Raw genomic sequence first — 20,207 nt, 5'->3', positions numbered from 1 at the left:
AGACAGGCAGATCATGAGCAGGGGAAGGGCAGAGAAAGAGGGAGACACAGAATCCGAAGCAGGCTCCAGGCTCTGAGCTTTTAGCATGAGATCATGCCCTGAGCCGAAGTCGGATGCTTAACCAACTGAGCCACCCAGGCGCCCCTAAAAATATTTTAAAATTAAATGAAAATGGGTTCTGGATATTTCTGTATTTGAGTTTTTCATATATTTCCTTACTTTTACTAAAATACACTAATATAAGTATAAAGTACATATTTTGCTAGACAGTTCTTATAGTACATCTATTACATATGGTCATTTTCAGTGGAATTGAAAGGGCTCAGGTGATAGAAGATATAATATCCTAACATATTTGTTTTGTTTTGAATATTGATACTAGAGCCAAAGATTTTTTTTCTTCATTTATAAAATATCATTTATTTTATTTTCAGGAAAGTAAAATATAACCATTTAATTTGAGGGCTTGAATAGTAGAGTGGTCTTTAACGTTTGCATTTTTTCACAATTTTTTTTTAAGTAAACTCTTCCCCCAATGTGGGTTTTGAACTCTCAACCTTGAAATCAAGAGTCACAGGTTCTGCTGACTGAGCCAGCCAATTCACAGTTTTGAGCTCGGTATTTTATACCTAGAATTTGAGATACCTTGAATTTTTAAAACTATTTTGGATTTGTAGTGGCTTTCATTAAAATTCAGAAAAGATTAAATTCTAAAAATTATACTTCTGCAAATATAGACATTTCCAGTGTTTCCTCCAAATAGCTCTTAATCTTATTTCACGTATATATTACATATATAGAACACAAACTTCCTTCATGTTCAAGTACTACCACAGCTTTGGGACCTTTACTAAGCTACCTAAATGGTTTTAAGCATTGAAATACATGTCCTAAGTAAGTTCACAACTTTTATAATTCTATATATTTTTAAATTATTTTTGTAACTATTATGTGTAGAATGTTGATGATCAGAAAGGTTTATCTACTTCACTGAAGATTTACAAATGTAAAATATGTATTTGTAGGAGTTACTTTCTATTTATGACTGCAGAGAGATGCAGACTGATGGCCCAGGTCACCAGTTGTGGAGGAGATTTCCTGAGCATGTTCGGGAAATCCTGGAACCTCATCTAAATACTAGGTCTGTACACTCATTAAAACAATTTTTGTAAAATTGTTTTTAACATTATAAAATTAATGTTATTTTTTTTTTTCAATGTTTATTTATTTTTGGGACAGAGAGAGACAGAGCATGAACGGGGGAGGGACAGAGAGAGAGGGAGAAAAAATTAATGTTATTTTTGATGTAACTTTTTACCATTAAAAGTATTTTCAGTATGTCTAATAATGTATTTTCCACTGTGAATATGCCTATAATCTTGTCAAAAACTACAGTTTGCGCATTGGTTAAATTCTATAATTTTAATTATTTAAAATTTATTAAAGCTAAAAGGATTGATTTTTCTGTTTCAGTCAGTAATACTTTGAAAATCTACTTTAAATTAAATATGAGTTTAAGTTCTTGATAGGTGTAATTAATATAGAAACTTAAAAATTTAAAGCTAGTTCCAAAGTCATTAGTAAACCCCAGTTAGAGATTAGATTTTCACCCTTCACCTCCTCATGAAGATATTTTCTCCCTCTACTTTTTAAAAAAGTATATTGTAATCTCTTTAAATTTTAATAATTTTGTTAACACTGATTGAATCTATAAAATTATAAATTAATTTTATTTAGAAACTATGATTTGAAGTATACTAGGTCACATGCTTATCAGATATGTGACCATGTATAAATTATTTTACTTCTTTGAGCATTGGTACAGTGCCTGGCCTTGTTTGCTAGTTACCTCTTTATATTTAGAAACTTTTTTTTTTAAGTCAGCCCAAGCAGCAGCAGGGTAGGAGAGAGGCAGTGAGAGAGAGAATCATAAGCAGGCTCCATGCTCAGCACAGAGCCTAGTGTTGGGGGGCTTGATCCCATGACCCTGGGATGCTCAACTGACTGAGTCACCCAGGCACCCCATAAAACCTTTTAAATTTAGAGCCTTTTATATGTAGAAACAGAGGGATGTAGCTGGTAAAGATAGTGGGGCAAAGGAGTGGGTAGAGAATATTAATGAGAGTTCTTGAAGTGAAGGACCATAAAGACCAAGCTGGTTAAGGAAAGAGGTAATGAAAGGAAGGTGTTACAGATCAAGAGAGTTTAGCATGGTCAAGGGACAGAAGATCTCAGTGATGAAGAGCCAATGTGTTAGCATAACTTTGTAACGGGAAATTTAGGAGGAAACTCGGGCTATAGAGTAAGATATCTAAATAGTTCATTTTGGAAGGGAAGAAGTTTCTTTGTATTGACAAGGGAGCCCTGATAAAGAAGTAGAGGAGAAAGTCGTTGAGAAGGTTTGAGTTTGATTAGATGGTATAGACAGACACTGAAGTCACTCAGGGTGGTAGACTTTGGAAAGAAAGAAAACACTGAGAGATGTACTAAAGCTATCAGTGAGTTTGATTATCACTGAATTTGGTGAATGTCCATAATGAAGAGCAAAGAATGGTATGTCTGGGTGTCTTGAACCTCAAAGGAACAAGTCATTATTACACAAGAATGAAATTGGAAGGATCTAAAAGGAGCCTTGAGAGGTAGGAGGAGACACACTCAAATACTTTGAAGTACTTGGGGTATGCAAGAATGATCTCCTACCCCATTATTAAGGATATAGGAAAAGTAGTGTCTTTAACCATATGTGAATAAAGGCAAGGCAGTAGTGGGGTAGTCAGTGAAGGAGTTGAAATAGTTTCTTAGATGTTTTATACTAAAGTTCTAAACAGGTGGATATATATTTATATACGTTTTAATAAACAAATTTTCAAAATTACAGATATAAGAGTTCTCAGAAGTCAACAGATTGGTCTGGAGTAAAGAAGCCAATTTACTTAAGTAAATTAGGTAATAACTTTGCAGAATGGTCAGCATCTTGGGCAGGTTATCTTATAACAAAGGTAAGAGAACTCTGATCAGAATTAGTTAACTGAACAGAAATTCTAAAGGAAACCAGAACATCTATCTGAATATATGTAGCACAAATAGTAGGTATTGAAGTATTTGTGCTGATAGTGATAGACATTTTTGTAGAAAGCATTCACTAATAGAAAGTAACAGTTTCTCTACTGTTACTAGTTTCTGGGTAAAATGGTAATTATTTTATCAAGCACATTACTATGATTTTTTGCAAAATGTCTATTATATTATGTCTGTTCATTTTACATTGTGAAACGATACTGTTTAAAAGATGTAAATGGATTTTGAAGGCTTATTACATAATAAAAAGATTTTTTTATATAATAAAAAGATATATCATCCCTTTGTGGCTTCTTCTAAAAGAGGATACATTATCTGAACTTCATCCAAAATAAAAATAAACATTTATAAGAAGTGAAACTTCATGAAAAAGTAGAGGTATATTTCTGATGTTTTCCTAATATGAGATTTTTACATGCCTGACAGAAAGGTTCTGTGTGTTCCAAGAAATGCTTAAGGCATATTTAAAATTTACAACTTTAGTTTTTAATTCATATTTATATTTTTAAAAATATTATAATAATTTTTATCTGATAATTTCAAGAAAGTTTTTCATGTTTTTATGAACATACTGACCATATATTATGTGAAATGTAGAATACCATTGCATTAATTACTTCCAGATCTGGAATCTTTATTTTAGCTTAGGTTGTTGTTGTTGTTAAGTGAGGTGTTTATATTTGAGAAGGAAAAAAATCTTTAAATTTTATAAGAGACCAGTAATGTTGGCAAATCTAAGGTTAGAGCATACCAATAAAACTTGATTGTAATCCCAAGTAATTTAGTTTTCTGTTTCTTTCATTTTTTTCCTGTAGTTAATCACTGTTTATTACTTATTAAAAATGTGAGTCTTATACTTAATGTACTGACCCAGAGTATACATTTTGGTTACTCATGTGTGTGTTCAAGGAGTTAATATGCTGAATTTAATGTTAGCTAAATAAAATATACTGTAATTAGGGAGGTTAATCTGTAACAAAACATGTTGCATCCATAAATTAATGGTTGGCGGGGAAGGCCATTTATTTTGAAGTGGTTGACATTGTCTGTAGGGGTCGCAGCAGTTCAGGCACTTTGTGAGTTATTTAGAGTGACCAAATAGGTGGTGGTCTGAAATTCTCTATGCCTCTAAATAAGAGAATACCCACTCTGCAATGATAAATTATCTCGTGTGTGTGTGTGTGTGTGTGTGTGTGTGTGTGTGTGTGTGTTTACATTAATCAATAGAATAAAATGTATAAAATTACTTAACTGTCCCTAAACCATTTGGGTTTACAGGTTCGGCATGATCTTGCCAGTAAAATCTTCACCTGCTGTAGCATTATGATGAAACATGATTTCAAAGTGACTATCTATCTTCTTCCACATATTCTAGTGTATGCCTTGTTGGGTTGTAATCAAGAAGATCAGCAGGAGGTGAGAGATGCCTTTTATTTGATTTCTGTTTGTCTAAACATTTGTCTGATGTAATTAGTATTAGAAAAGCTACATATTAGGAAATGTATATCAGTATATGGCTATGTATGTACATGTCTAAATGCCTGAAAATCTTTTTTAACCTTTTATTGATCAAAGAATTATATAATGCTTAGTGTAGAAAATTAGTATATATTGTAGGGGCACCTGTCAGTTAAGTGTCCTACTTTGGCTCAGGTCATGATCTCACGGTTCCTGAGTTTGAGCCCTGCAGTCGGTGCAGAGCCTGCTTCAGGCACTCTGTCTCCCTCTCTCTCTCTGCCCCTCCCCAGCTCACACACTTTCTCTCTCTCAAAAATAAACATTAAAAAATATATACATATTAATATGCCCCAGTATACATAGAACTTTTTGACAAAAGAGTACATAAGAAATTACTGATAGTGTTTTACTGACATAAGAAATTACTGATAGTAAACAGTAATGTGGATTAGGATAGGGGAAGGAGAATATTTTACTACTGCTTTTATTTTTTAAATTTTTTTAAAATGTTTATTTTTGAGAGAGAGAGACAGAACATGAGCAGGGGAAGCAGAGAGAGAGAGGAACACACAGAATCCGAAGCAGGCTTCATGTTCTGAGCTGTCAATGCAGAGCCTCACACAGAGGTTGAACTCATGAACCACCAGATCATGACCTGAGCTGAAGTCAGATGCTTAACCGACTGAGCCACCTAGGCATCTCTACTTTTTGTTTTATGATATTTTGTAAAGTTTAATTTTTTAACCACATACGTATAGCAGTTTTTTAATAATTATTTTTAATGGCATAAAGAGCATATTACTATGTTCTTAATGTAAAAATTGAATTATACAAGTAAAAGTGTGCCCTTTGACTACCATTCCTGATCCCATACTTCCAGAAGTCATCACTGATATTAATTTGATGTGTATATTTTTATTTTTGAGAGAGAGAGAAGGAGAGAGAGGCAGAGAGAGGGAGACACAGAATCCGAAGCAGGCTCCAGGCTCTGAGCTGTCAGCACAGAGCTAGCTGCGGGACTTGAACCCACGAACCGTGAGATCATGACCTGAGCCAAAGTCGGACACTTAACCGAGTGAGCCACCCAGGCTCCCCAATGTGTATATTTTTAGACCTTTTTATTTTTTATTTATTTTTATTTATTTATTTTTTATTTTTTAATTTTCACATTTATTTATTTTTGAGAGACAGAGCACAAGTGGGGGAGGGGCAGAGAGAGAATGAGACAAAATCCGAAGCAGGCTCGAGGCTTTGAGCTGTCAGCGCAGAGCCCGATGTGGGGCTCAAACTCAAACCGCAAGATCATGACCTGAGCTGAAGTCGGACACCTAACCGACTGAGCCACCCAGGTGCCCCACGACATTTTTATTTTTTAATGCAATTGGTTCTGTTTTGGTTTTCTTTTTTTTTTTTAATTCTATATTGTGTTTTAATATATATATATAATTTACTGTCAAATTGGTTTCCATACAATATCCAGTGCTCATCTCAACAAGTGCCCTCCTCAATGCCCATCACCCACTTTCCTCTCTCCCCCACCCCCATCAACCCTCAGTTTGTTCTCAGTATTTAAGAGTCTCTTATGGTTTGCCTCCTTCCCTCTCTGTAACTTTTCCCCCCGCCCCGCTTCCCCTCCCCCTGGTCTTCTATTAAGTTTCTCAGGATCCACCTAAGAGTGGTTTTGGTTTTCTTTTATGGCATCATTGTAGAGAATTGTTCTGTAACTTGCTTGTTTTCTTTTTTTATTTACCAATATATATTTATTGAACCACCCTTTTTAAAATTAATGCTAGGGGCGCCTGGGTGGCGCAGTCGGTTAAGCGTCCGTCCGACTTCAGCCAGGTCACGATCTCGCGGTCCGTGAGTTCGAGCCCCGCGTCAGGCTCTGGGCTGATGGCTCAGAGCCTGGAGCCTGTTTCCGATTCTGTGTCTCCCTCTCTCTCTGCCCCTCCCCCGTTCATGCTCTGTCTGTCTCTGTCCCAAAAAATAAATAAACGTTGAAAAAAAATTTTAAATAAAATTAATGCTATATAATATAGTACTTCGATTTTATACTTGTACCATTGTTTATTGCCATAATAATGATTATTTCCAAGTTTTTGTTTTTACAATGCCATGGTGAGCATCATGGCAATTCTTACTTGTGAAAGAGTTTTGTGTATGTGTGTTGAGGGTATATTCCAAAAAATAGAATTGTTGGGTTATATGGTAGGTACATTTAAAATTTTATTAGAGACTATAAAATTACCAATACTGACTTACAGTTGCCTTAGAGTACTTTGTCTTATAAGTTAGATAGTAGTAAAATGATAGTATATAGACCTATTATTAACCATAAAATGAGTTCTTCTTAGGTTTATGCAGAAATTATGGCAGTTCTAAAGCATGATGATCAGCATACCATAAATACCCAAGACAGTGCATCTGATCTGTGTCAACTCAGTACACAGACTGTGTTCTCCATGCTTGACCATCTCACACAATGGGCAAGACACAAATTTCAGGCACTGAATGCAGAGAAATTTCCACAAAGCAAATCAAACAGAGATAAGGTAGACTCAATAGGTGAGTCATAACATGTGTTTATTTTATTCACTTAATTATTAACCAATTAACTCCTTCCTGTATCAGTTCTGTAATTTAAGCATTAGCTTTTTAAAGACCTGTGTTTTCTTGTATACCTTTTTTCATCCTAAGGTAGCCTTTTCACTGAGAAAAAGAGAATTTATAGTCAGAAAACCTCTTTAAATTCTACTCTCACTTCCTCAGAAAGACACGTGCCTCATTTTTCATTGTATAATATAGGATTAATATTATCTTATTTAGAAGACTGAGGATTAAATGAAATGATGAATATATATATTGTACAGTGTGAAATAAATGACATGTTAATATTGTTAGTAACTGACTCCTCACTGCTGACCCATTTACTCTGTCTTCTCAGTGTATTGGGTGTATTTACTCTGTGTCCCTTCAGTGTACTGTGTGTGTATACACATACATATATATACATACACATATACATACATGTACATATATGTGGTAAAGTGTTTGTTATCCTTTTTCACTTGTGAAATACTCTTTGCAGTTTTTTTCACATGTTTTAAATTTCAAGAGAGATTTAATTTCATTTTATGGCCTATTTCTGTTTTCCATTTTTTATTCATTTCATTCATTTTGTTTTTTTGTTTTTCCTGTCTCTGGTAGTGTTTGGTATTCAGCGAACTCTCCAAATATGCTTGATATGCATTACTACATCACACCCTGCTATACCAAACATGTGCATTTTTTTCCCTGTGATATTACAGCTCCCACTAAGGTGGAATTTCATTACAGTTAAAAATAACACCTACCCCTAGGATAGAAGCATTTGCTAAGAATTAGACTCATTCTACTTCTGAATACCTCAGCAGTTTTAGTAGAAATGTCATGTTTTACCTCCTACATTTTGAGGTTAATTGAAAAAATTGACCAACAGTCCTTAAAGAGACCTTCACTTATGCAGTCCTCAGTTTGTGAGCATCTCCCTCTTGTTCATATACCTGTGGAAACCACGTACATTCCTGTTGTTAAGCACAAGAATTTGTTATTTTTCTAACAGTTTTTTTGGACTTTCAAACAAATATCTGTGGGATTGTTTCTCTGAGGACTATGGCTAGTTATTAATATATTTTCCATTGGTTTAACAATTACATGTTCATTCTTGTTTCTGCACATGAAAATGTCACTGGAAAACTAAGTCTGAACTTTATCACTATTCCTACTAACATTGCAAGGGAAATACTAGCTTTTAAGAATAACATTTGTAATGGTTCAAAAGTACAATATCTTTGGAGTCCCTGGGTGGCTCAGTCAGTTAAGCGTGCAACTCTTGATTTTGGCTCAGGTCATAATCTTGTGGTCATGAGATTAAGCCCCCATGTAGCACTGGGTACTGGACTTGGAGCCTGCTTAAGATTCTCTCTCTCTCTCTCTCTCTCTCTCTCTCTCTCTCTCTCACTCTCCCTCTTTCTCTCTCTCTCTCTCTCTCTCTCTCCTCCTCCCTCCCCCCTCTCTCCCTCCCCCTTTCCCCCTGCCCCTCCCCCCAAAACAAAAACAAAAGTACAATATTTTTAACATCTCTCATAATTTGAATGATCTACAGATTTTGATGGAATCAAGGACTTATTTTACGTATAACTTCTTTTAAATTTACCATCTTGATTCTTTAAATTTTGAAGAAATTTGTAAGTGTTAAAGTGTTTTACTTTGAATTTTCATTAAAGTAGTTGCTGTTGTATACATAGCAACATAGGAAAAAATAGCCTGTTAACAATTCTAAACTTTATTTTATTTTATTTTTCCAATATATGAAATTTATTGTCAAATTGGTTTCCATACAACACCCAGTGCTCATCCCAAAAGGTGCCCTCCTCAATACCCATCACCTACCCATCCGTCCCTCCCACCCCAACAATTCTAAACTTTAAAAAGCAAGCTATTTCTATAATTCTGCTGTTTCCCTACTGTTATACACTATTAGTGGTTTTATAATTATCATTAATAAATAACTCATTTTTGTATCTTTTGTATCATCTTTGTATCTTTTCAGTATTTAGTACATTTGTTTAGTTTTTTGGGTTTTTTTAAGTTTTATTTAAATTCCAGTTACAACATACAAGGTAATAATAGTTTCAGGTGTACAGTATAGTGATACAGTACCTCCATACATTGGTGCTCATCATAACAAGTGCACTCCTTAATCTTCATCACCTCTTTCACCCATCACCGTCTCACCTCCTCTCTAGTAACCACTAGATTCTTCTCTATAGTTAGGAGTTTGTTTTGTGGTTTGCCTCTCTTTTTTTTTTTTGTCCTTTGCTCATTTCTTTTGTGTCTTAAATTCCACATATGAATGAAATCATATGGTATAATACAGATTTACATTTAATCCTCACAACAACATTGTAAAGAAGGAAGGACAATTCTAATATTTCCCTTATATATATGGGGAAATAGAAGCTCAAATAAGTTAAATAACTGTCCAAGGTAAGGTAAGTAATAATGGTGGGAGTTGGAGCAAGAATCCTTTGAGCAATCATCCTACTGGTAGTTACATTCTAAGCATGATATTCTTAATACATTTCTGTTAACTTATTTAGTGAATGAAATTGAATTTAAAATGAATAAATAGGAATTTAAATCGACACTTTTAAAATTTCATGTTATAAGTCTTTACTCAATTGTCTTTTTATAATCTAGTATCTACTGCGGATTATGAAGACTATCAGAGTGTAACTCGTTTTCTAGACCTCATACCTCAGGATACTCTGGCAGTAGCTTCCTTTCGCTCCAAAGCATATACACGAGCTGTAATGCACTTTGAATCATTTATTACAGAAAAGAAACAAAATATTCAGGAGCATCTTGGATTTTTACAGGTTTGAAATTAATACATTAAACTTAATGTTGTTTAATATTGCTGATCTTTTATGTTTATATCGTTCATTTTATTGAACATTTTATTGAGTGTTTTAGATGCTGTGCTAGGTACTAGATATTTATAAGCACTTTAGATACTTGCGGATTAGTGGGGAGAGATAAACATCCGTTTGGTGTAATACTAGTTGTGCCCTGAGGAAAGGCACTTATGTGTGGGGTGGGGCGGGGTGGGAGATGGAAATATGTGAGCAAGGAGTTAGTACAGGCTCTTTGGAGATCTTGTCTAAGCTGGGTCTTAAAGAATGGATGGTAGATATGTAAAAGAAGGGGTCAAGATATTTCAAACAGGGGCATCCATATGGAGTTGGCAAAAGTGTGGAGTTGGGAAAGAACGTGGTGTATGGTAAAGAGTGAAGTGTCAGTTTGGGAATGGCAGAAGAACGATAAAGATTTGGACAGAGGAAAGATAAAACATAGAGGACCTTTTAAGTTGTCCAAAATTCTTAGGTGATTTGAACCAGGGAAGTGCAATGGAAGAAATGACTATGGCATTCATGGAGGGAGGGTTTGAAAGAGCCATGATGCAAGGGAAGCAAGCCATTGTTATTCTCATGAGAAATGTGGGCCTGAATTTGGGGGTGAGTGGGAAGGGGGATGTGCTGGTTGTAACAGGAATTGGGCATGACAGTGCTAGTGAAATAATGGTTTAGGTGATAAAATTTTGATTGTGTAGGGAAAGGGGAGAAAAAGGCAGATGGGGCTAATACAGTGGGATTAAAAAAGAGGCCAAAATGAGGGGCACCTGGGTGGCTCAGTATGTTGAGCATCTGACTCTTGATTTCGGCTCAGGTCATGAGCCCAAGGTAATGGGATCCAGCCCCGTGTCAGGCTCCATGCTGAACATGGAGCCTGCTTGGGATTCTCTCTCTCTGCATCTCTCCCCTGCTCATGCTCTCTCTCTCTCCCTGTTAAAAAAAAAAAAAAAAAAAAAAAGTCAAAATTGATAGACTTTTTCCAAGTTGAAAAGCAAAAGGCAATGAGAAACTTAAAAATTAGTAGCTTGTAGTGTTTTTTTTTTTTTAAGTTATTCATTTAAGTAATCTCCACGCCCAGCGTGGGGCTTGAACTCAAAACCCTAAGATCAAGAGTCACATGCTCCTCCAACTAAGCCAGCCAGGTACCCCAGTACTTTGTAGTATTTGGATGAATATTAGCCTCCTCCTGTCTATTTTTCTCCTTGTCTAGCTTTGAGTCTATTTTCATTATTAAATTCATTCCCTTACAAAGATGTTTAACTCCCTTGTCTTTTCACCCACTGTATGATACTCACTTTGTAAAATACCATCCCTGGATAAACTCAAGCCATCTGCTTTCTCAGTGTCTGCATTTAAGCAATTGAACATTGCTGGAGAAAAATCACACAGTGGGTTTTGAACTACTTTTGCTTTAAGTTTATAATCTGAGATTTCAGCAGTACTCTTTAACACTGCCTTCAGTCCTGTGTTTCTTTAATAGCCTGCCTTCCTGCTCTTCAAGATGATTATTTCTTATCTTCTCATTTCTCTGTTTCCTCACCTACTCTTAACTGGTAATCTTGCTTATTGTCATTAAGAAAATGAAGCCAGAGGCACCTGGGCGGCTCAGTCAGTTAAGCATCTGACTCTTGGTTTCAGCTTAGGTCACAATCTCACTGTTTCATGAGTTTGAGTCAGAATCTGTGCTGACCTTGCCAAGCCTGCTTGGGATTCTCTCTCTCTTTTTCTCTCTCTGCCCCTCCCCTGCTCACGCTGTCTCTGTCTCTCTCAAAGTAAATAAATAAACTTAAAAAAAAAAAAAGAAAAGAAAATGAAGCCAAATGTCTACCAAATTTGAAAATACACTGACTTCTGCACCATATCATTTTTTTTTTCTCTTCTGTTATTCTTGAAGAAGGATCCCTTCCTGTCAAAATTCAATCCTTCTACTTGTGCTCTTTATTTCAGTCCTTCAGATATTCCTGCTTTCTCTAAAATCAGTAATTTATCTTCCTCAACCCGAGTATATAGACATACTCTGGTATCTTCCCTTAATTTTTTTTTTTTCTCACATGCCTACAAGTGAGTGGGAGAGGGGGAGGGACAGAAACAGAGGGAGACAGAGAATCCTAAGCAGTCTTCACTCCCAGCCCTAGACAGAGCTTGATCTCACAACCATGAGCCAAAATCGAGAATCAGATGATGGACTGAGCCACCCAGGCGCCCCCATCTTAATTTTTAATAATTCCCTTGGTCTTACATTCCCCTTCAGATACTTCCCATCTCTCTGTTTCCCTACATAGCCAGTTTTAAAAGAACTGTTTATCTTCCCTATATTTACTTTACTTTCCATTCATTTTTTGACCATCCCAACATGACTTCTGTCTCCATTCCACTGATAACTACTCTTACTCAGAAAATCAGTGGCCTCTATATTGCCAAATCCAATAAATGCTTCTTAGTTCTCATTTTCTTAATTTCACAGAATCATTTGATCACTCCTTTTTCATTAAGACGTTTGCTTTTATTTCATGGCTTCTGGGATATCACATTGCCCAGGTTCCTTTAAACTACTCTGCTTTCTCGGGACGCCTGGGTGGCTCAGTCGGTTGAGCGTTCGACTTCCACTCAGGTGATCTCGCGGTTTGTGAATTTGAGCCCGAGTCAGGCTCTGTGCTGATAGCTCAGAGCCCGGAGCCTGCTTTAGATTCTGTGTCTCCCTCTCTCTTGGCCCCTCCCCCGCTCATGCTCGCTCGCACGCGCGCGCGCTCTCTCTCTCAAAAATAAATAAACGTTAGGGGCGCCTGGGTGGCTCAGTCGGTTAAGCGGCCGACTTCGGCCCAGGTCATGATCTCGTGGTCCTTGAGTTCAAGCCCCGCATCGGGCTCTGAGCTGACAGCTCAGAGCCTGGAGCCTGTTTCAGATTCTGTGTCTCCCTCTCTCTCTGCCCCTACCCTGTTCATGCTCTGTCTCTCTCTGTCTCAAAAATAAATAAACATTAAAAAATTAAAAAAAAAATAAATAAACGTGAAAAAAGTTTAATAAAAAAACAAAAAAAGAATAAACTATTCTGCTTTCTCTTCTCAGTTTTATTTGTTAGTTCTTTGCCTAGTAATATACTAGTACTCCTGTCTCCTACCCTGACCCTTTCTCTTCTTTCTATTCATTTCCTAGAGCATGCCATCTTTTCCCCTGCCTTTAAAGGACATCTTTGTGCTAACTGCTCCCAAATTTTTATCTTCAACTTGAATATTTTCTTCGAACTCAGATTTGAGGCATCTCCCTATCAGTATATTAAAATACTTGTTTAAAAATTTTATAAATTTTAAAATGCAAACACATAAACTGTATTCAACAGAATTTATCATAAGTTGTATTTAAAGAGAGTTCAGAACCTTAAAGTTCTTTGTGACTCTCATCAATAGCAATTACTAATGTACATTTATATTTTAAGTGGAATAGAGTGTTAAGATAATAAAATGTCTGTAATTAAGTTTATAATTTTACTGTGAAATCTGTCTTGAAGCAATTACTTACTGTTGCTTTGAGAAAAATTCTCTATTCACATAAACTGGTGGTTTTACAATTTTAGTTCGGGTTGTGTTTTTTTCTCTTATTTGATTGTTTTTTAATGGTTGAACAAAGAAATTGTATGCTGCTATGCATGAACCTGATGGAGTGGCTGGAGTAAGCGCAATTCGAAAGGCAGAACCATCTCTGAAAGAACAGATCCTTGAACATGAAAGCATTGGCTTACTGAGGGATGCCACTGCTTGTTATGACAGGGCTATTCAGCTAGAACCAGACCAGGTAAGATAATAAATGAAAGGCAACATAATGAAAAGAGCCCTGAACAAGGAACTCTGGAAACCTTTGTTTCAATACTGTCTCTACTAGTGTCTGGAAAATATTTAATCATCTCTGAGCTTGAGTTTCCTGATTGATGTAATTAGACATGTGCTAGAGGATCTCAAAAATCTCTTCCCATGCCACATTTCTGTGACCTTAGAAATCCACCAAATGAATGATGTGTGTTGAGGAGTATATTTATATTAATGTGTGCTCATTTGCTTTAAAATTTATACAATTTTTGTTTGCAATTAAAAGTATCAATTTGACTTACATTTTTTAATAATAACAATTATTCTCTACAGCCTAGGAAACATTTTCAGATTTTATATGCCCCCTACCAACCTTTATGAATTTCTGAAATGGTCCCGTAGAAATACTAAGCTATAATTAAAATGGGGGTGTGTTAACATATCTCCTGTTTACTGGGACAGGAAGGGAATTTAGAATTCTTGATTTATGATCTTGGCTTAGATTCTCTCTAATCTTACAGTATTGCTTTTTGTTGTATTTTACATGTTCATTTTCTCAGAAGCTCATACAGGATCCTTATTTTTCACAATCTTGTTTTCAATTTTAAAGAATATTGCATAACCCTATATAACTTTTTAGTTACTGCAGCCCTAAATCTATTTTAATGTTATGAGCTTTGAGTTTTAATTTTGTGTGAGAAATAGTATGGTAAATAATCTTTAAACAAAATATTAAAGAGTACTCATTACATTTATATTTGATTTGCACCAAAAATTAAACCAAATCTGGAAAAAATAATAAATTCACTGTGAGAATTTTTTAGGTTGTCTGTGTATTCTTTTAATACTCACATATATTAGGACATTATTGGGGGCTTTACCATTACACCATGCAAATCAATTGCTGAACTAAGAAGAGTAGGTTTAGTGAGGCAAATAGTACTTTTTATTGAATATCAGTTAAACAGTTTTTGTTTTCCACGATATATTTGAAGTGATTATTGCTATTTTAAATATTTTTAAATTTCTAGATTATTCATTATCATGGTGTAGTGAAGTCCATGTTAGGTCTTGGACAGCTGTCTACTGTAATCACTCAGGTGAATGGAGTGCATGCTAACAGGTAATTTTTATTTTTTTATTTTTTTTTAAGTTTATTTATTTCGAGAGAAAGAGTAGTGGGGAGGGTCAAGAAAGGGAGAGAGATAGACTCCAAACGGATTTCACGCTGTCAGTGCAGAGCCTGTTGTGGGACTTGAACCCATAATCATGACCTGAGCTGAAATCCAGAGTTGGATGCTTAACCGAATAAGTCACCCAGGCACCCCACAGGTAATATGTTTTTTAAAGAATGATTGTATTTTGGGCTACCTTAGTGGCTCAGTCAGTTAAGCCTCCACCTTTGGCTCAGGTCATGATCTCGTGGTTTGTGGGTTTGGGCCCCGAGTTGGGCTCTCTGGTTTCAAGCAGAGCCCACTTTGGATCCTCAGTCACCCTTTCTCTCTGTCCCTCCCTCCCTAGTGCAGGCACGCTCATTCTCTTTCAAAAATAAACCTTAAAAAAAAAGAACGGGGGCGTCTGGGTGGCTCAGTCGGTTAAGCATCTGACTTCAGCCTAGGTCATGATCTCGCCGTTCCCTAGTTTGAGCCCCGCATTGGGCTCTGTGCTGACACCTCAGAGCCTGGAGCCTGTTTCAGATTCTGTGTCTCCCTCTCTCTCTCTGCCCCTCCTCCACTCGCACTATCTCTATCTCTCAAAAATAAGTAAACATTAAAAAATTTTTAAAAATTGATTTTCTTTTGTTATTGTATCTGAATCAAAAAATTTTAATCAGTGAATTGAGTTGACATAACATTTAGCAAAGAAATGAAATCTTTTATGTTTTCATGGTGCTGGAGATAGGCAACAAAAACTTTTTTTTCTACTTTGTCATAGGCTGATTTAGCACTTAACAGCTTACCTTTTTTTTGGTACCAAATGTGTTTGTTTATTTTATATATATATATATACAGCACCCCTCCAGCAACCCTCAGTTTGTTCTCTGTATTTAGGAGTCTCTTATGTTTTGTCTCCCTCTCTGTTTTTATCTTATTTTTGCTTCCCTTCCCTTATGTTCATCTGTTTTGTGTCTTAAATTCCACGTATGAGTGAAATCATGATACTTGTCATTCTCTAATTTTGCTTAGCATAATACATTCTAGTTCCATTCATGTTGTGGCAAATAGCAGGATTTCATTCTTTTTGACTGCTAATACTCCATTATGTGTGTGTGTGTGTGTGTGTGTGTGTGTGTGTGTGTGTGTGTGTGTGTGTATATACCACATCTGCTTTATCCATTTAGCAGTTGATGGACATTTGGGCTCTTTCCATACTTTGGCTCTTGTGCTAGTGCTGGTATAAACATTGGGGTGCATGTGCCCCTTCAAATCAGCACTTCTGTATCTTTTGGATAAATACCTAGTAGTGCAATTGCTGGGTTGTAGGGTAGTTATATTTTTAATTTTTTGAGGGACCTCCAATACTGTTTTCCAGAGTGGCTGCACCAGTTTGCATTCCCACCAGCAGTGTAAAAGGGATCCTCTTTCTCCACATCCTTGCCAACATCTATTGTTGTCGAAGTTGTTAACTTTAGCCATTCTGACAGGTGTGAGGTGGTATCTCATTGTGGCTTTGATTTGTATTTCCCTCATGATGAGGAGTTATGTTGAGCATTTTTTTCATGTGTCTTAACAGCTTATCTTCTGTCCCAAGAGTCTTTCTTGAATTATATTTGCTTTAAGGCAGAAACCTTGTAGAGCTCACCTGCTATTGGTGAGGCTCATACAAACATATCCAAAAAGTATCTAAGCTCTGTCTACATTATTAGTACCAGTTATTTTCTGTGTTGGGGAAGAGGAAATTTTGTGACTGGTTTACAGAATACCACTCTAGACTCTGTGTTTTTTCCGTAAAGGATTGATAAAAATGAAAGCTGCCTTCCGTTCCTAAAGAAAGTGGGTTTGTTATAGCAAGAAAATGATGCAAAAAAGTAGTATGTATGTGTGGCAAAGATTAAGGCTGCATAGTTCTTCTGGTCTGGGGAGTAACTGTGGAGGTTTGTGCTGCTCTCGAAGCTGCATTGTTTGGAGAGCTAAAGTACTTATTTCTTGATATATTTGCCAGATGCCAACTGACTATTCTGGGCAGTGAGATCTGATCAAAAGGGTTGGTATCTTAGTTGATCAGAGGGCACACAGGCCACTATTTTTAGTTAGGACTGTCAAAGCAGTTCTGCTAAGTATAGTTTCTATAAATTCCCAACTGTAATTTGCAAAGACTTCAAGTCTATAATGTTTGAGAGCAGAAAAGCTCAGTGTTAATCAGATGGTTTCACAGTAATGAAATTTATGAAACAAGGGAAGAAACTTTGCAGAAGCAGGTAAAGAATGGTTGTATGTTTTAGATGTTTCTCTAAATTAGTTGAAAGACTTCATGAGTAAAGTAATTTGGGAAGGTTCGTCATGGCTCAAACCTAGGTGTCAAGTTTCATTATTATACATGCTGTAGAGTTAGACTCCTCTTCTCTTTGGATGTGGGATACATAGAGGCTTCTGATCTATCATATATAGACAACAAACAGAGTTGATAGAGGGAAGGGGTGGGGGATGGGTTAGATGTGTCATGGGTATTAAGGAAGGCCCTTGTTATGATGAACAGTGGATATTGTATGTAACTGTTGAATCACTGAATTCTACTCCTGAAACCATTATTGCACTATATGTTAACTAACTAGAATTAATTTATTTTAATGTTTATTTTTGAGAGACAGAGCTCAATCAGGGTAAGGGCAGAGAGAGAGGGAGACACAGAATCCGAAGCAGGCTCTAGGCTCTGAGCTGTCAGCACAGAGCCCAAACAAGGCTCGAACCCACAGAACCGTGATACCATGACCTGAGTTGAAGTTGAACCCCTAACCGACTAAGCCACCCAGGCGCCCCATCTAACTAGAATTTAAATAAAAATTTGGAAGAAAAAAAAAAGATTGCTCTATCATATTGGAGCAAGTGGTCATTGAGAGGATGTGTTTTCTTTGGGGAGAATATTTGCATTTTTAAAAAAAGTTTTATTTATTTATTTATTTATTTAGAGAGTGTATGTGTAATAATGGGAGGAGCAGAGAGAGAATCCCAAGCAGGCTCTATATTGCCAGTACAGAGTCCAATGCAGGGCCCATGAACCTGAGTGGAGATCAAGAGTCAGATGCTCAACTGATGGAGCCACCCAGGCTCCCCAAGAATATTTGCATTTAAACAAATATTCCTCCAAAATTATTGAATGTACTTGACCTACACAGTTACTCTTTTTAGTGAACCTATTTATGGGGATAAGTTCTCACAGCCTGGTCCTCACTACCTTTTGGTACTTCTTAGTATAATACTTGGTATGACACATCCCCTCTAGATAGCAAATCCTGCTAATTCTACTCAGATTTTGATCTTAAAATTTTGATATTTTGGCATCTGGTGATAAGCTTGTAAAGTTATTCACAACTGGACTTTTTGAAAACTACATTTCTTTTTTTTAATATTATTTTTAAGTAACTTCTATGCCCAGCGTGGTGCTCAAATTCATGACCCTGAGATTGGGAGTCTCATGCTCTACTGACTGAGCCAGCAAGGTGCCCCAAACTACATTTCTATTGTATTTCTTTTTGCCTTGTTCTAAATTGTTTTTGGTGGAGTTTGTATTTAGAAATTAGAGGATGTTCCATATTTATACTGCTATTTTAGATTTTTTTTAATAAGAAAAATCACTGTTTTACATTTTTTAAATGTATTTTTACTACAGAAAGAGCAAAGAGGGCTTTTTATGGCATTGATCCTAACCTCTCTGATTCTGTTACCTTATTTATACTACGAGGATATGTGTGCCTTTCTGTGTTGTTAGATAATTAAATGGAAAAATGTGCTCAGTGCAGGGTCTAGCATATATCAAATATTCAAATGGTATGATTAATAAAGAGGAAATATGGGGGTGCCTGGGTGGCTCAGTTGGTTAAGCTGACAGCTCAGAGCCTGGAGCCTGCTTTGGATTCTGTGTCTCTCTCTGCCCCTCACCCACTCACACTCTGTCTCTCTTTTTCTCAAAAATAAATAAACTTTATTAAAGAAGAAATACTGGGAAAGTCTGGCTTCTATATAGTCATGATCCACAATATCATTATCCATCTTAGTGTCATATAAGTAGAATGTTTAGAAAAAATAATTAGCTATATCATACTTGTTTTAAAAATCTAGGGGCGCCTGGGTGGCACAGTCGGTTAAGCGTCCGACTTCAACCAGGTCACGATCTCGCGGTCCGTGAGTTGGAGCCCCGCGTCGGGCTCTGGGCTGATGGCTCAGAGCCTGGAGCCTGTTTCCGATTCTGTGTCTCCCTCTCTCTCTGCCCCTACCCTGTTCATGCTCTGTCTCTCTCTGTCCCAAAAATAAATAAACTTTGAAAAAAAAAAATCCAGATTTTTTTTTAAATGTTATTTATTTTGAGAGAGGGGGAGAATCCCAGGTAGGCTCTGTGCTATGAGCACAGAGCCTGACACAGGGCTTGAACTCATGAACTGTGAGATCATGAGTCGGAGCTGAAATCAAGAGTCAGACACTTAACTGACCAAGCCACCCAGCCACCTCTACAAATCCAAATTTTAAAGTAACTCAAAATAGTTTAAGAATAGATACATAATTTAAGCAGCTTATTTCATATCCTTTGTTATGCCATTGACACGTCATTTGTAACTTTCTTAAGCCCTTTTATTGAGTGACCTTATGCACCCTGAGCTGCTCCTGACCTAGTACCCGCAAGCTCCTCTATTTTTGCCTTAAACTTAATTCAAAATCCCAAGTTCTTAGAATTGCTTACCTCTGAATGTGTATATGTTCAGTTGGCTCTTTTTCCCCCTGCCCTTAGTTCAAGTTAAGCACACAGCTAATCTTAAAACTGCACTTTGTAATTATCCAGGCATTAATTCTGTTCTAATATATGGCGCAATTAAATTTGTTGGTCAATGGCATTTTTTTTTTAGAAATATTTTTTTTTTCAACGTTTATTTATTTTTGGGACAGAGAGAGACAGAGCATGAACGGGGGAGGAGCAGAGAGAGAGGGAGACACAGAATCGGAAACAGGCTCCAGACTCTGAGCCATCAGCCCAGAGCCTGACGCGGGGCTCGAACTCACGGACCGCGAGATCGTGACCTGGCTGAAGTCGGACACTTAAACGACTGCACCACCCAGGCGCCCCGGTCAATGGCATTTTTAAATTGCCCCTTTAGAAGTAATTATTGAGGAGCGCCTGGGTGGCTCAGTCCATTTAGCGTCCAACTCTTGATTTCGGGTCAGGTCATGATCTCACGGTTTGTGAGTTTGAGCCCCACAGCGGGCTC

At 36.7% G+C, this 20,207-nt stretch overlaps 1 protein-coding gene across 4 annotated transcripts in view; it reads left to right on the top strand.

Annotated features, from left to right (window-relative positions):
* ATR (ATR checkpoint kinase) overlaps nucleotides 1-20,207 on the top strand; it is a 99,508-nt gene that overhangs the window by 56,463 nt on the left and 22,838 nt on the right. For all 4 annotated transcript variants that reach the window (XR_005792104.1, XM_040480381.1, XM_040480382.1 and 1 more), the window contains 7 exons: nucleotides 1,026-1,141; nucleotides 2,879-2,999; nucleotides 4,357-4,494; nucleotides 6,891-7,101; nucleotides 9,778-9,956; nucleotides 13,617-13,781; nucleotides 14,824-14,915. Coding sequence is in view for 3 of the 4 variants with exons in the window: in XM_040480381.1 (XP_040336315.1) it covers nucleotides 1,026-1,141; nucleotides 2,879-2,999; nucleotides 4,357-4,494; nucleotides 6,891-7,101; nucleotides 9,778-9,956; nucleotides 13,617-13,781; nucleotides 14,824-14,915 (1,022 nt within the window). In the remaining variant the exon portion in view is untranslated. The remainder of the gene's footprint in view (nucleotides 1-1,025; nucleotides 1,142-2,878; nucleotides 3,000-4,356; nucleotides 4,495-6,890; nucleotides 7,102-9,777; nucleotides 9,957-13,616; nucleotides 13,782-14,823; nucleotides 14,916-20,207) is intronic.

Source organism: Herpailurus yagouaroundi, unplaced genomic scaffold (assembly GCF_014898765.1).
Source record: "Herpailurus yagouaroundi ecotype Mexico unplaced genomic scaffold, PumYag 159, whole genome shotgun sequence".
Taxonomy (NCBI): Eukaryota; Metazoa; Chordata; class Mammalia; order Carnivora; family Felidae; genus Herpailurus; species Herpailurus yagouaroundi.
The sequence above is the reverse complement of the archived record's forward strand: the minus strand, read 5'-3'. Positions and strand labels throughout refer to the sequence as shown.